The sequence below is a fragment of the Orcinus orca genome, chromosome 4 (genome assembly GCF_937001465.1).
Source record: "Orcinus orca chromosome 4, mOrcOrc1.1, whole genome shotgun sequence".
NCBI classification, from domain to species: Eukaryota; Metazoa; Chordata; class Mammalia; order Artiodactyla; family Delphinidae; genus Orcinus; species Orcinus orca.
In genome coordinates this window covers 128376360-128393082 of record NC_064562.1, presented here as the reverse complement: position 1 = coordinate 128393082, position 16723 = coordinate 128376360, and the positions used below count along the sequence as shown (strand labels likewise).

Below are 16723 nucleotides of genomic sequence, written 5' to 3'. Positions count from 1 at the left end.
ATCTCCTTCCTGAAAGAAAAAATTTTCTTAGCATTTTTAGCATGCTGCTCTTCATGACTGACAGCACCATCTCCATCTGATCCCAGGGTTCAGAGAACTCTTAGCTTCATGTCACCCTCATTGCCAGTAGGATCTTTACTTACAACCCACTTTGTAATATAACAGCTCTGGGGGCAGGGGGAGAAACAGAACAAAACAAAAACTTAATTCTTAGCACATGTTATAAACGCAGTAATATAACTTAACTACGGAAATGAATAAATACTGAAGATTAATGCAAATAAATTAACCCAGACTTTACATGGGTCTAACTGTTCAGTTAGCTGTGAGTGTATAATGTGAGTCTCCAAAGCCAAAAATCTGGATTCCAGTATAGACCCAAGACTTACAGCTGTAAAACTTGGGAAAGCCACTAAATTACTCTGAGTTTCAGTGTCCTTTTATTGTTGTTATTGTTGTTGTTAGATGGAACTAATAAATGGAGCCCGCCTGCCTGCTCCTCACTGTTGTAGAAGCCAGAGAATATCATGTAAATGAAAAGTTTCTGTATGCAATTAACTGGTATGAAAGTGTAAGATTATCATTCTTATCACAAATATATAGTACTGTCATACAGTTGCTTTTCTGTTATTTTATAAGAAAAGAATCATGGGCAGCCTTTTCAAATGCCTATCATTTTCCTAAGCTATTTTCCTAATTCTGATCCTTTTTTAAAAAAGAAAATGAAGCTAACTTGGCAGGACTTTTCTTTTGATCCTACCTAATTTGTGTGTTTGTTTGTTTAATGCTCACAAATTATCTACTTAAAAAGTTCTCAAAATTTGGGGAGATCAGCATAAGCCTCACTATTTGGTTTATAAATTCTTCCTATCTTTAATTAGAAAGTTAGAACAGATTCACTTCTCAAGACTGACGTGGCATCTTTCCTCTGCTCCTTGATTTTTCAAGAAGTAGTGGAATTAACTCTTAAAGAGACTAGAGAAAGCATCAGGCTTAGCCCTTGTTGTTCAGGAACATGTTTCACAGCCTGGGGCAGGTTGGGGATTTGGGGGACATCTCTATGTCTCTATCTTCCATCTATAAAATGAACGTAAAGAATCCTACTTCTCACTGTTGTAATGAGGACTAAATGCAATAATGCATGTGAAATAAGGCCTATAAATGATAAAACTTTAAAGAAATGTGTTAGTAACATATGATTCAGAACTCTGGGATAATAATAATAAAAGCTATCATTTACTGAATGTACTCTCCTTACCAGACTCTGTGCTCTCTTTGATGCTACAACAACCCAATATGTATTATTATCCCTATTTTACAAATGAGGAAGCTGAGGATCAGAGGGGATAAGTACTGCCCAAAGTCACACAGCTAATTCGCAGTCGAGCAAATTCAAACCCAGTTATGTCTGGCCCCAAAACCTATACTCTTAACCCTTGCCTCCAATTTTACCTCATGCTCCCTCCTATTTGGCCCTACAGGGTTGAACTCATTTAAGCAGGAGCTGCCCTGAAAAGCTCTCTTCTGTTAGGAACTGCTGCCAACCTTTATATTGTTGATTCTAAACTTTGCAATATGAAAACCATTCTATTCTGGAGAAGACAGAAACCACATAGTTGATTAATAGCGCTGAACTCTCTTATTTATCTGCTAACACTGTACCATCTTCTGAAAGCAGCAGCCCTCTTCTTTCGTACTCTTTTTGTACGAACACTTTCTCTATTTTACAGTTTCAAAACCCTCAATTCCCTTTGCCTTTAGTACTAGGTGCAAAAATGCCCAACTTAATTAGAAAGACTTTAGTTGGTTACCTGTTCAATTACTTGAATAGATTTCTGGCCAAGTACATTTTCTGCATAAGGTAATTAGTTAGTAACCCATGCCCACAAATCCTCCCTCAAATTCTTACATCATACAGATTTCTCCTTTTTAAATATCCTCAATGTTTATATTGATAGGTGTTACCAATTTGTCATGTGCTTATACAAAAATTAGTGGTTTCAGAAGTGAATGATCCTGAACTGAATCAATAATTATCAAGAGCAATAACACTTTATGAATTTAGTGCTAAATAATACATATGAAAAGCTTATTTCTTTGGCAATTTATTACTTAAATTACCACAAGTGTGTTAATTGTGAACTTTGACAGCTAAATGATCAGCTGTGTAGACAGGACCCATATGAATGCTGCCTTGTGTTAGTGACCGGACATCCCTACAACTTCTATGAAACCATCAGACTGTTACTGCTGTTGACACTTTGAAAGAGGTCACAGTTGCATTATACCATCATTTGAACATTTGAAAATAAATTGAACTATTCACCAAAGACATGTGTGATACGTTGACCTTTCAGGTTCAATCGATTTGGAAAAAAAAATTCTTTTTGATCTCAATATTACTCTTTGTAATTTGATTCCAAGAATACTTTTACTTTTACACTAACACTCTCTAAAAACTTCATTTTCTCAGAATCTCTATAGTTCCTATTTAAAAAGTCTTTTTAAACTTATGTAATAACTATAGATATTAATCACTTTTAAAATGGCATGAACTAATGGGTACATCTTGACCCAATTGAAAATTCATACCATTCTCTGGAAAAAAGTCCCTTGGCAAAATATCCTTGGGAAGAGAACAATACCAGAAATTAACAACTGCTTAATTTTAATGTATAGAAAGAGTTACCTTGTTTTCTTAGACTACATTGTAAGTGAATATAATTTTCTTAAAAAGGAGACACTGTGGGAAACATATGAAAGGATTCATTTCCTGCTGTTTTTGGAAAAATGTAATTCTTCTGTAGCATTAGCTAAAAGATTTACCTAAAATGGCTTTTCAACAATAGTGTATTGTGAGTCAGAAATATTTTCTTTCTCGTTACAGAGATTTAACAGGTTTTGACAATCAAACAGGAGATTTTTGTATAATTTTTGCATGAATGTTTAGTTCTTCCTACTCAGCTGGAAATTATTTCAGAAAATGATTTAGGAACTAATGTGAGGTCCTTAGACCAAAAACAACAACAACAATAACAACAGCATGTTACCAAAGCAAACTTGAGTCCACTCACCTGTGCGCAGTGCCCAGTAAAGCCAGTCTACTGCCACCGGGTTGTGGTGAAGGAAAGTGCAGCATTTATTGCAGTCCCCAAGCAAGGAGTCTAGGCAGCTAGTCCTCAAAAGACCCTGAAATGGCTTTCAGGGAAAGGTTTTTAAAGACACAGTGAGGGAGACGGTTATGGGGTGTGTGATCAGCTCATAGACATTCTTCTGATTGGTTGGTGGTGAGGTAACCAGGAGTCAACATCTTCAACCTTCTGGTTCCAACCAGCCTGGAGTCTATGTGCTTGTGGGCAGCATTCAGTTAACTTCTCCCACCTGGTGGGGTTTCAGAATTGACAAAATAGTTCAAAGATATGGCTCAGAATATTATCTCTAGCCCTTGAGGAGGAACTAAAGGTCCTTGACTTTGTTTAATGGCTAAACTATTACTATTTTGTCTTGCTTGACTGTTTTCCTTTGTTTCTACATTTTCTCACTTCTCTGATTAAATTTATTCTTTGGAACTTGGGGAAGGCCTAGGAGGCTAAAGTTTTTCTGAGAACAAGAAGCAGGCAGAGGACATGGCATGGTGGGAGGGGGCTGGGAGGTGGGGTCTATCCTGAGAAGGCTCCACAGGATCCTGCTCGGTTACAAACACTCTGAAATTTATATACTTTCCTTTCTCATGGTAGTTTGTTATGTCATGTAATTAATTAAAAGGTTAAAGTTTATTCAGATTAATTCTGTTATAAGAGCTTTAAAAAGATTTTGAGATAGGTAGTGAAACCTTAGTTTTAAAAGTACTGATTTAAATGCATTTCAAATGTTAAACATGTAGCTAATTAGGGAGGGACTTTTGAGCAACAGTAGAATACTGAATTGGTCATATTTTATTTGGGGTAACATTTCTCTTCATAGAAACATTGTTTAATTTAAGAATCATTGTTTTGTGTGGAATCTATCTTTTATCCTGCACTGACACAATTTTTACTCTTTTGTCAAGGTATCAGATACATACCGGACTTCAACATTCTATCATAAGACCTACACAGCCCAACTGCTTACCTCTGGACAATGCAACCCTACCTCAGAAGCTGAAAGAGGTTGGATATTCAACACATATGGTTGGAAAATGGCATTTGGGTTTTTATAGAAAAGAATGTATGCCCACCAAGAGAGGATTTGATACCTTTTTTGGTTCCCTCTTGGGAAGTGGCGATTACTATACACACTACAAATGTGACAGTCCCGGGATGTGTGGCTATGACTTGTACGAAAATGACAATGCTGCCTGGGACTACGACAATGGCATATACTCCACACAGATGTACACTCAGAGAGTGCAGCAAATCTTAGCTTCTCGTGACCCCAGAAAGCCTCTATTTTTATATATTGCCTACCAAGCTGTGCACTCTCCACTGCAAGCCCCTGGCAGGTATTTTGAACACTACAGGTCCATTATCAACATAAATAGGCGCAGGTATGCTGCCATGCTTTCCTGCTTAGACGAAGCAATCAACAATGTGACCCTGGCTCTAAAGACATATGGTTTCTATAACAACAGCATTATCATATACTCTTCAGATAACGGCGGCCAGCCCACAGCAGGAGGAAGTAACTGGCCCCTCAGAGGTAGCAAAGGAACCTACTGGGAAGGGGGGATCCGGGCTGTTGGCTTCGTGCACAGTCCACTTCTGAAAAACAAGGGAACGGTGTGTAAGGAGCTTGTGCACATCACTGACTGGTACCCCACTCTGATTTCACTGGCTGAAGGACAAATTGATGAGGACATTCAACTGGATGGCTATGACATCTGGGAGACCATAAGTGAAGGCCTTCGTTCTCCCCGAATAGATATTTTGCACAACATCGACCCCATTTATACCAAGGCAAAAAATGGCTCCTGGGCGGCAGGCTATGGGATCTGGAACACTGCCATCCAGTCGGCCATCAGAGTGCAGCACTGGAAACTGCTCACAGGGAACCCCGGGTACAGTGACTGGGTGCCACCTCAGTCGTTCAGCAACCTAGGGCCGAACCGGTGGCACAACGAACGGATTACGTTGTCAACTGGCAAAAGTGTATGGCTGTTCAACATCACAGCCGACCCCTACGAGAGAGTGGACCTTTCTAACAGGTATCCCGGAGTTGTGAAGCAGCTCCTCCGGAGGCTCTCACAGTTCAACAAGACCGCGGTGCCTGTCAGATACCCCCCCAAAGACCCCAGAAGTAACCCTCGGCTCAATGGAGGAGTCTGGGGACCATGGTATAAAGAGGAAAACAAGAAGCAGAAGTTACGCAAAAATAAGACTGAGAAGAAGCAGAAGAAAAGTAAGACAAAGAAGAAACAGCAGAAAGTGGGTTCGTTTACAAATTGCCGATTGGGTGTTCCTCGTGGATAGGTACAAATTTTTTCCTGTCTGGTTAAACTTAAATCAGTACTTAGTCTTTCACCAGTTTTCTAGGTGAACCAGCATGTTTTTGGCTCAGTAGGATTCCTGCCATCAGCCTCGCTGTTTTCGTGTTGTGCTACTCCAGAGACTTCTGCCACCTGGAAAGCTTGTGCTCAGTGCCAAAGGTGCTACTCTTGGAAGCCATGCTTAGAGCAGAAAGGAGATGTTTGTTTCTCTTGCTCGTTTATAAAAGGTGGTCAGTGACGAGTCCAGCTGTTGTGCTTCAGTCAATTGACCAAACACTATGCTTTAAATTATAACATTGGACTGTAACCTGCAATTGATGGACATGCTACTTTGATGGAAGTTACAGAGCAGCATGATTAAAAACCACCTTTGATGAAGTGTAGTCAAAGGTTGCATCACCTCAAAGGCCTTGAAGAACATTTTTTTCTTAGAGAATTTTTGTATGTCTATCATAGGACACTTGGGTTTTTTTAATTAATTCTATTTCATATATCATTTCCTTTCCTGTGAAAATAAGCTGTTTTTCTCACATGTGAACAGCTTGCACCTCACTTTATCATGCATAAGGGAATGGCAAATAAGAAAGTTTGAGCACACTGCCAAAACGTGAATGTAACTATTTTCTAAACACTTTAATAGAATGATGTTTCAGAATAAAGTACATAATTTATTTTTACAGAAAAAATATTAATTATTTTGTTTTCATAAATAGTTATACAAATAACTTTTAATTATTTTATTTTCTACATACCATTAGAAGAATTTTATTTCATATTATCAAGATTATCAAGCACTGTAATACTATAAATTATTAGTGTGTGAATTTATAGAATATAAAAAGAAAAAAATGATAATCATCATTGTTCAACCATTATTTTGAATGTAATAAGATGAATATATTCCTCACCAATTACTTGGAAATTCAGCGTTTGTACAGAATTGAGAGACAACTTTATTGTTTCTGTCATAAACACTTTATTTATGTATCTTAATTATTAAAATGACATATTTTATAGCACCAGCAGATTGTGTGGCTTTTCTGATTTAACATCTATATAGAATTATATTATTCATTTTAACAAATCTTTACAAATAGGCAAATAGGCAAATGAAGGTATGATTTGCTAACAACCATAGTAATATAATATGGATTTTGCAAATAAGAGATATTTCCACTTGGCCACTGCATGGAGAAAAGTGTTCTCTTGTTAATAAATAAGATTTGTAATGACCCTACTCTTATACAAAGTGGACTTGGTGGGGAGATACAGAGAAATGAATATATGGGTCCTATCTGGCGTTGTTAAAAATCAAATTTGAAACTCACGCATGCGAATGCCATGAGGAGGATTAAAGGAACGTGATCTGTAATGAAGTTTATCATGGGTGATCAGTGAGGACAGGTTGATGTGGTTCCCATGGGCCCTGGAGTTTTCTTTAAGGTGCCCTCTCCTAATATTACCTGTAAATCTCATAGTTTGCACTCAAAAAATCACAGAGGGCTAGAACTGTGATATGTGAAGTTACAATTGTGATAAAAGAAATGTACGTGGCAGTATGGCAGCATACTATTAAATACATTTATATCAGAATTCAGAGGATAGCTTCTCACAGTTCATGGAAATCTATAAAAGAATTGATAGACTGTTACCAAAATTACTAAAATGGACAAAAATAATTTAATATTTAAAAATTTTAATATTTCAGTTCTAGAATATATATCTCCGTTTCATTATATAGGATTAAGTACTATTTCCTGAGTTTGTTTTTTGTCAACTGTATATTTAAATGGGTCTTAAAAATCAAAGGCATACTGTCAGTGTTTTCCTCTCTTAGTGGCACATAAATTAATGAGGTGTCATAAAATAGATAGTATCTTATAATTCAAAAGATAGTTATTATTACATTAAAAAAGAGTTCTGAGGAAAAATGAGTTCAGGATATGTGGAGTTAAACAAGGTTAAAGGGTTCAATTTATGCAGACTTTCTTACAGTTTTTAAAATCTTAGCTTGCCTTGTAAATCTCTAACAGAAGGAAATTTTTATATAGTGTTTTCTAATTTATTTCACCATAAAACCCTTGTCTATAGCATTTACACAGGACTAGGCAAAGCATGGAACAGACCTCAGAAATTTTTAGTGTAAACATAGAATCTTCTAGAAATCCCTAGCAAAACAAAAAGGAGAAAAGAGGCAAATTAGGATCATGAAAATTAACTCACATTTGAGGGCAGTAGATATTATGTAATAAGGTGTGATTTTAAATTCTCTGTAAATGACCATAACTTTCTCAATGAAAATAAATTAGCCCACAGTTTTCTACCTGGAAATGACTTCAAGGACGTTATTTACTATTTTTAGGAGAGTACCTGCCCTCCCCACCATGACTCTGGGTAGGCGATTTAGGAGAAGTCTGTGTCTTGCCCTTAAGAAACTAAAATCTAATACAATAGTCATATATAAATAATGAACAGAAATGTTTCCAAAATGCTGTCAACAAATCACTAGGTGTTTCAAGATGTCCAGGGAGGAAAATACTCTGCACTTGACTTTTATGCCTTAACCATTAAAACTATGTTCACGTGGGGCCTTTATTCACAGTTCATTTTCCTGAACTGTGATTCTCAGGTTGCATTTCTTTTGCAACCTGAGAGTTGCCCGTGGCTTTTTCAAGTGTAAATAGCACTACTTTAAAACCTCTGATCCTTTTATTAGGACACCAAAGGAAACCCCTGGAATGAAATATAAGTATCCCCCTAGCTTTGTCAGAAAATAAATTGTGGATGTGACTTATGTGTCTTGGATGGGAAAGAATCTAAATCATTTTATTCAAACGACAAAACAAACAAAACTGTGGTACCTTTCAATCAGTGAAAAACATCCACACCATGGCTGTCAAGTCTTGTTTCATCTGTATTTACACACTTTTCCCTCACTTTTCCCTTTTAAGAATCTTAAGAATACAGGAGAAACTGTCCCTTTGATAGCTGAATGAGTAGATAGTTAATACATTGTAACATTTGATATTCCAAGGTACATGAATTTGGCAGCAGGATTAGCTTCTTAAGCATTTTATTCCTGGGATTCTTGAGTACATACACTGTGAATTTGTCAGTAGCCATCAGAATGTGAGTTGTTGGCAGGAATAAACTGGCTTGCCAGAAGCAGCAAACAAAATTCTTGTGTCAGAAGTTAGTAATTTCATTGTTTCCTCTTAGCGAAATTACTTATTAAAATTCATTCGTTCTACAAATGTTTGTTAAATCCTACTGCCTGCTTGGCAGGCAATGTTCTCGGTGCTTGAAATCCATCAGTGAACAAAATAAAAATTCTTATTAAAATTCTTATTCCTTGTGCAGGTGACATTCTAGCCAAGTGATGCAAACAATAAGTAATAAACATAAATAAATAAATTATATACTATATAAAGTAGTGTGGAAAAGAAAGAGTAGATCAGGATAAGGGGAGGACTCATTCAACACCAAGTTTACCCATCCATTTGTTCAGCACTTGGTAAGTGCCACATATGATAAACGCTGTGATATGGTGACTAGCAACATGAGACAGAGTCCCTGTTTTCAGGTAGTCTGCATGCTCCTGGGAGACACAGCCATTAGTCAAATAACCAAACACCCTCCTCTTCTCCACTCTCTTCCCCTACTTGATCTTTCTCCATAGACTTATCACCCTTTAATATATTTCATATTTTACTTACATATTTTATTTATTCTCTGGCTCTTCCCACTAGAGTGTAAGCTTCTTAACAAAAATAGTTTTATATCTGCTCTATCTACATCTGTATTGCCAGTATGTAAAACAATGCCTGGCTCCTAGTCAGTGTTCAATATATATTTATTTTTTGCATGAATAGGTAAGATAATCACAAATATTCATATGTTCAGCTACATTTGCTTGGGTTTCCACTTTCCACGGTTGTATAGGAATTTCACTGTTGAAAAATAGAACTAATCATCCCTAATACCATTCCTCATAATAATAGCATTGTTGTGAAATGAAGAAATTTCTAGCATTAGAAAAAACTAACTTGAGTAATGTATAGTTATAGGAACAGAGTGTTAACAGCAAAAACCAAGCAAAAATCATACAATTCTGATAGCAAATTTTATCTTTATTACCTAACAGAGTACAACATAATTATTCTAACACTACTTTGAATGTAACAGAATACAGTATAAATGAGAGTTTCCAGAAAGGAGAAATGGGGATTAAATTGTGAATAATTTTTGTAGCAAGCCATAGAAGGGAAAAATATAAATAGCAAATAAACCTCTGTGTCTTCACAGAATTATGAAGCCAAATGGACTATATCCCACATCCTTGGGTATCTTATTACGAAGCTCTCCAAACTGGCAAAGAAAGAAATCTGTTTCTTTAAAGGTAAGTTTTTCTTAAGTATTTTATTGGTCGTAGCATCTCTGTGAAGTCCATTGATTCATTGATTAGATATGACATTATAAAACACACGACATGAAAATGTTGTCCGTGGGAGTTAGGTAGACTTGAACATATTTACTTAACTTTCCATTTCATATCTATGATTTGAAATTTCCTTCCTCTCAAATGTACTACAATCCTATAATATTCTTTGTCAATTGGGTTTTGCAGTTTTGGATAAAATCAATCCCACCAACTTAAAAGGTCCAAGAAAATAACATACGCTCATTAAAAATGTGTATTCATTCTTTGCAGAAATTCTTTAGCTGTTAATTATAAATGGAGGGCATCTTATCTAATGAATCAAATAAAAGTAAAATTTATCTTTCAGAATAAATATCCAAAAACAATTTTTAATATGACATTTTTTTATAAATTTATTTATTTTTGGCTGCGTTGGGTCTTCGTTGCTGGGCGCGGGCTTTCTCTAGTTGCGGCAAGCAGGGGCTACTCTGTTGCAGTGGGCGGGCTTCTCACTGCGGTGCCTTCTCTTGTTGTAGAGCACGGGCTCTAGACGCATGGGCTCAGTAGTTGTGGCTTGCAGGCTCTAGAATGCAGGCTCAGTAGCTGTGGCACATGGGCTTAGTTGCTCCACAGCATGTGGGATCTTCCCGGACCAGGGCTCGAACCCGTGTCCCCTGCACTGGCAGGCGGATTCTTAACCACTGCGCCACCAGGGAAGCCCAATATGACATATTAATGCTCTGGAAACAATACTTTAATAATTAAAGTTTCTTCAGCCTTAAGAGTTGTGAATGACTGGGGATTACTTTCGACTGAACATCTAAATTCTAAACAACTGTGAGAAAGAATATTTTCATAACAAAGGTTAAAAAAGTAAAACCTTGATTTTACTTAATAATCTGAAACTGTATCTTCTTATATCACCATCACCAGAACTTCCAGAGGCTCCTTTTCAACAAAAGTGATAGCATAACTCATCAGTCATGGAGACTCATTCTGTCTCTAATACATGTCCCACTAACATTTCTCTATTTTAAGGTTTCCCTGATTGGAATAATCAACTGTCTCTAGCATCAAGAAGGTAGGGAATTATAAGCATATAACACCACATAATTTCTACTACACATTCAGACTTAACAGCAACAAAATGCAGGGGTTCAGAGCGTGTCATCCCAAAATATGCCCCCTTGGAATATTGGTTATTTTGAGTGAGTTAAAGGCACCTTAAAAATAGCAGATCAATCAGGACACCTTGACCTTCCTTTTTCTTCCTGAAAGGAGGAGATAAAAATCCCAAGTGAAAGGTGCCCTCTCTGTATCAGGAGGAAAGAAGACATTCTTATCACCAGAGATGGGAGGTCAAAGCTGAGAGAAATCTGTACAAAAGAACTTGTTAAACTAACCCTCATCTTTCTAGTCACTTTTCCACAATTCACTGTCCTAGCCCAAACCTCTTTGCCTTGTCACATCCTCAATGTTTCCTATACTTTGTCCAACCCAGAACATAAGCATCCAGCTCTGATTGCTTCTTTGGGTCTTCATTTTCCTGTGAAGGTGCCCATGCATATGTAAAAATAAAATATACAGTCTTTTTATTAAACTTGTTTTTCCTTTCTTCAAGTTTTGCTCAAAGCCCTAAGAGTTAACTTAGCATTTCAAAGATTACAGTCACAGATGCCAGGGTAAGCTATTATCTCCCTACTGGGACAAGTGGCTGCAGTGACAGTGTAGTGAGGGGGATAAGCGGAGAGGTTCTTCCCTTCTTTTTTTCTTTGACTCCATGCCTGTGCACTTCCCAGCACCTGGGCTGTGGCTGGACTGTTTCTTTATGTCCTCTCACATAGAACCATGGCTTCACATTTTACATTCTTGGTTCCTTTATTGTCCATCTCTGAGTCCCACACCCCTTCCTGCCCCAGAACTAGGCACATAGACACCTGTGTCCAACAGATTATTAACATTTAAATCCCTCCCCTCCTGAAGTTCCCTGGAATAAAGAGGTGGGTGTGTAGAGCTACCCCCATCTGCTGGTGACAAGAAGCCCTGAGCACTACCCCTAAACTTAAGTCAGCCAAGATCAAGGTAGAAGGGGAGTGGGCCACTGGGGGAAGCAGATAAAGTGTTTGTGCATGCATAAGTGAGCTATATCTCCTTTCAGGTTCAAAGAGCTCAACAGCTGCAAAGCCCAAAGACTTGCTTCAGTTTGGGGATCTAATTAATGCTTTCTCTCTATTGTTTCTTACCTTTGGGAATTCCTGCTCTTTCTCATCTAGCATAGAGGAGAGAGCAACAGAGGCTTCTAACATTCTCTGCCACCCACAGCCCAATTTCGGGAATGCCTGGACCCTTTCTTCCCTTGCCTGGAATAGAAAGCAAAAACCAGAAGCACCATTTAGACTGCCCGTTCCAATCCTACCTCACAGTCCTCAGCCAGCAAATGTCTCAGTCCTTTCAACATGTCTGCTACTGATTTCTGTGGACTTCTCTCAGATCCTGCCAGCCTGTGAGGATCTCCTCCGTCTCTCTCAGCAAACCATGTTTCAAACAGGAACCCATCTTTGTCAGCAAAATTGATACATTTTTACTCTATTTCTTCATTGTTATCCCGAAAGCAACCATGAAGCTTCCAGAGCAGAGATCAGAGTCATTGTCATTGTAATTGTCATTACTGAGTATAGTGACTGCACCAGTTTCCCTCCTTCAGGGTTACCAGAATCTGTGTCTCCCGAACCGCAGTTCTTAATGTTACTGAATCTGGACTTGGGTCTTAAGCGCAGCAAAGCCAATATACTGACACTGGGTTGTGGTGAAGGAAAGTAGTGTTTATTTGCAGGGCACCAAGCAAGGAAAATGCGCAGCTCATGCTCAAAAGACCCGAACTCCCCAGTGGCTTCTGGGGAAGGGTTCTCAAAGGCAGTGTGAGGGAGAGGGCTGCGGGTGCCTGATTAGCTTGTGCTCAATTCCAGTATTGGTTGACATCAAGGTGAAGTTTCCAGCATCATCAATCTTCTGCTTTCAACTGGTCTAGGGTCTACATGCTTTTGGTCAGCAATTTTCATCTGGTAGGGGTCTAGTTCATATAAAAACAACTTTGGAATGTGTGTCAGACCTTTATATCTTTGAGGGAACTGGGAGTTCGGTGACTCTGCTATGTGGCTGATTTATCGTCTAAATTGTTACCTGTTTCCCAGCTCAACAGCTATTCTTTGTTTCTGCATCTTCACATTTCCTGATCATTAACTCTTGAACCAGCTTTTGAGACTCGGGGAAAACCTGAGAGACTAAACCAAAAGCCTTTTACTTCAAAAGATGGGGACATAGGGAGTTGTATATGGTTTCATTAAGACCCCAAATAAACTCTTTTCTTATCTGCAGCCTCCTGCATTATTTTATTTTGGTTGACAGTAGGAATGTCTACTACATGCTTACCCTATGACAGCAATTCCACTCCCAGATATTTACCCAAAACCAGTAATAAAACCCATTACATACCTAGCAAAGTGTCTTGTACACTGTAGTATTTAATTAACATTGAACACAGAACAAAAAAGGCCTAATATAATCACTCGATATTTTAATAATTTTTCTACCATGTTAACTAGCATGTGGAAATTAGTGGAACCTAAATAAACATCTCTCCAATTACATGTTACAGATGACTGCCACCAGGTGTCATGTCAACAGGTTTCTTTCAACTGGCTGAAACTGTATGTAACTAATTTTTAATTATTTAAATCTACGTCCTTTAAAATTAAACCATGAAACTGAGGCAATGTGAATGATATATTGAATGGTAAGTGCAATTAAATCTGTATATACATTTCATTCACAATTGATTCATGTCTAATAATCACAATTAAAACTCAATTCTAACCAAAATTGCTAATAAATATAAACTGAAATTAAAAGGCATGCATATATGCATGTATGGCTTTCTGATTATATGATACTCTACTAAGAAAATGAGAATTCCCCTCAAATCCCTCTCTGTCGTTCTCATCTTTGCAATGACTATCCTTCTGCTTCTCTGCCCTGCCCCACTCCACCACTGCCACTCTTTCTTCTGCCTATTTGTCTATCTACCACTCCTCTTTGGCTCTTTTCCCTTTCTCATGCTTACCTTTCCTTCCCCATCTTTCAATAAATATATTGTATTTAATATCTCTAAAAACTAAACAAACCCACTTGTTGAAATTTAATATTAACTTATGTTAGTTCTGTGCACCTATCTTTAAAAAAGTCTTTGAGCAAACTTTCACATTAGGATATGCTATGCCAAATTGCCACTTATGTTCCAACCTAATCTAAGAGTGACAAAGACTACTGATTGAAAGTTGTATTTTTACCTACAGTCAAAGGTAGTAATGATATTCAAAAAAGATAACTTTATTTACTATTGCCAGATTTACAAATATCTTTGTGTATATATTTGTATATTTAATTATAATCATATAATCGTATAATGTTTGCTTGAATTATGGTTCCAGAACTAATTATAGCTATTACTGACCATTAAATGAGGAAATGTATTTGCAGCTCAAAAATTGGTCTTGTTAGATTTTCTAGTGGAAAAAGGCATATACTAACAGGATATTAACTAGTTTTAAGTGGATTCACATTATTACCCTGCATAATAAAACAATAAGCAAGTCTCTGCTTTCTAGATTATGAATTGTTAAATATTTATTTGTTTGCCTGAATTGTCAATATTTTTATATTTATGATCATTTTTGTAAGTAAAATCAATGTAAGATTTAAGTACTTATGAACAAAAAGATGAATCACCATTTTCTATTAAACTGCATTAATTCTTTCCAGCAAGAAGTAGTTTATTAAATTATATCCTACTAACTTCCATCATGACACATTTGTCAAATTACCTAATAGGCTGTGTTATGGGATAATTTCAGTAGAATATATTTTGAATTATTCTAAACTGTCTTAAATTGACTGATAAATTTAAAGAAACCATAGTTATTTTATGAATTACCTAGTTCTACCTCTAAATTTCTCCTAAACCTTCCTATTAAAAACAAAGTTATGGTTTCAATAAACTTCAGATTATTAATACATTGTAGTCCTCCTTTTCCCTCTAAACATCATTTGACTATTTTTTCCACCATGAATTATTATTTTTTTTATTTTTATTTTTTTGCGGTATGTGGGCCTCTCACTGTTGTGGCCTCTCCCGTTGCGGAGCACAGGCTCCGGACGCGCAGGCCCAGCAGCCATGCCTCACGGGCCCAGGCGCTCTGCGGCATGTGGGATCTTCCCGGACCAGGGCACGAACCCGTGTCCCCTGCATCGCAGGCGGACTCTCAACTACTGCGCCACCAGGGAAGACCCCGCCATGAATTATTTTGTTTCCTTTAAAATTGTTAAATAATTTTGGGATTTTTGGTCAATATGGAAATATTCTAATTTCCTTATAATTTGTTATTAATGCTAATTTACTTCTTAATTTATTTGCCCTTTATAACATCTTTCTCTTTTGACATCTTTAAAATGTCTTTGTAAGATGCCTTTGAGCTGAGACATTTCATCAGCTGATTTTGATGCTGTACATGCTTGTGAAATACTAAGTAAATCCTTGAAAATTTTCCCTATCATTACTTGTCTTTCCTCTTATACTAAAAAAGTATTTTGTATACTATTTACATGCAAAATATAAATTTCTGAAATCTGACTTCCAAAGTATATTATCTCAATTTCAAGGAGTGAAGAAACTTGAACAAATAGATTTCAACTATTGTTCAAATGTTCTAATATCTCTTTATCTTACAAAATGTACTACTGATACTCTTACTATTTTAAAACCTTGAAGTATCCTTTAAGATTGAGTGTATCTTATAAATAATAAGCAATATGATCGAATTTGCCATGCTAAAACCATTCACCTGTTCTCACCTCACATTCACAATATATGTCATCTTAGAAATTCTCCAGGAATCAAAAATTTAACCAGCGTTACTAAATGAACTTCCTATAATTGTGTGTGAAAAGAGAGGAAATGCCTATTTCATAAAAACGTTGGTAACTTCATTTTATTTATTTTACTGCCTTCTCTGAATGAGAAAACCAACCTTGATACATAAGTGGAAGAAAAATAGATAGCTAGAAGCTTCACATTGCTGGTGTATGTCCTCTACAGAGAAAAGACACAACAAAATTACTACTCAGATCCAGTTCTTTAATTTTTTGTTTTTTTGGGGTTTTTGCAAGATGAAAAACATGAGAACTTTGTAGGAAAGCTGTGTTCTCTTAGACCAACCATTCGTACAGGGCCTTAATTTCCTACAACAAGAGAAGTTTGGACTAAATCAAAGTAAGACAGTAAAAGGCAAAACTGATTTTTCACAGATCATAATGTTTAAAAATAGATGTCACTAATTTCCTTGAGCTTGACAAATCCCTCAGGAGTCTCATCTGAGTCTCATCTCATCCTTTAGCTGTAGGTAGTTAACAGAACATTAAACAATAAAAAGTCTGAAATCAGTCAAATGATGAGTTCAACCACTCTTCTCCTTTCAGTACGTCACACTTATTCTCCAGCCTGGAGAGACCCACACGCAGGGAATGTTGCTGTTCCTATTTGTTTATAAAATATAAAGTAGTGTGTGCCTAATAACAAATCGTAATATTATTATCATTATTATAAATAAGAGAAGTATATTCTTCTTATTTATTATGGTTAATAACAGAAGTACATTACTAGGAGGCATATCATTGTTAGGCACATTTTAAGAGGCATTATAGGGACTTCCCTGGTGGTGCAGTGGTTAAGAATCCACCTGCCAATTGGGGGGACACAGGTTCGAGCCCTGGTCGGGGAAGATCCC

General features: G+C 36.9%; 1 protein-coding gene across 3 annotated transcripts in view; it reads left to right on the top strand.

Moving 5' to 3' along the window:
* ARSJ (arylsulfatase family member J) overlaps positions 1–6478 on the top strand; it is a 72682-nt gene extending 66204 nt beyond the window's left edge. For 2 of the 3 annotated variants that reach the window (XM_033437754.2, XM_033437764.2), the window contains exon 3: positions 4049–6478. In XM_033437754.2, the coding sequence (XP_033293645.1) occupies positions 4049–5447 (1399 nt within the window). In that variant the 3' untranslated portion in view covers positions 5448–6478. Of the gene's footprint in view, positions 1–32; positions 1363–3579; positions 3589–4048 lie in introns of those variants that run through there. The other variant, XM_049708863.1, reaches the window with a different exon arrangement.
* The last annotated feature ends 10245 nt before the right edge of the window (positions 6479–16723 follow it).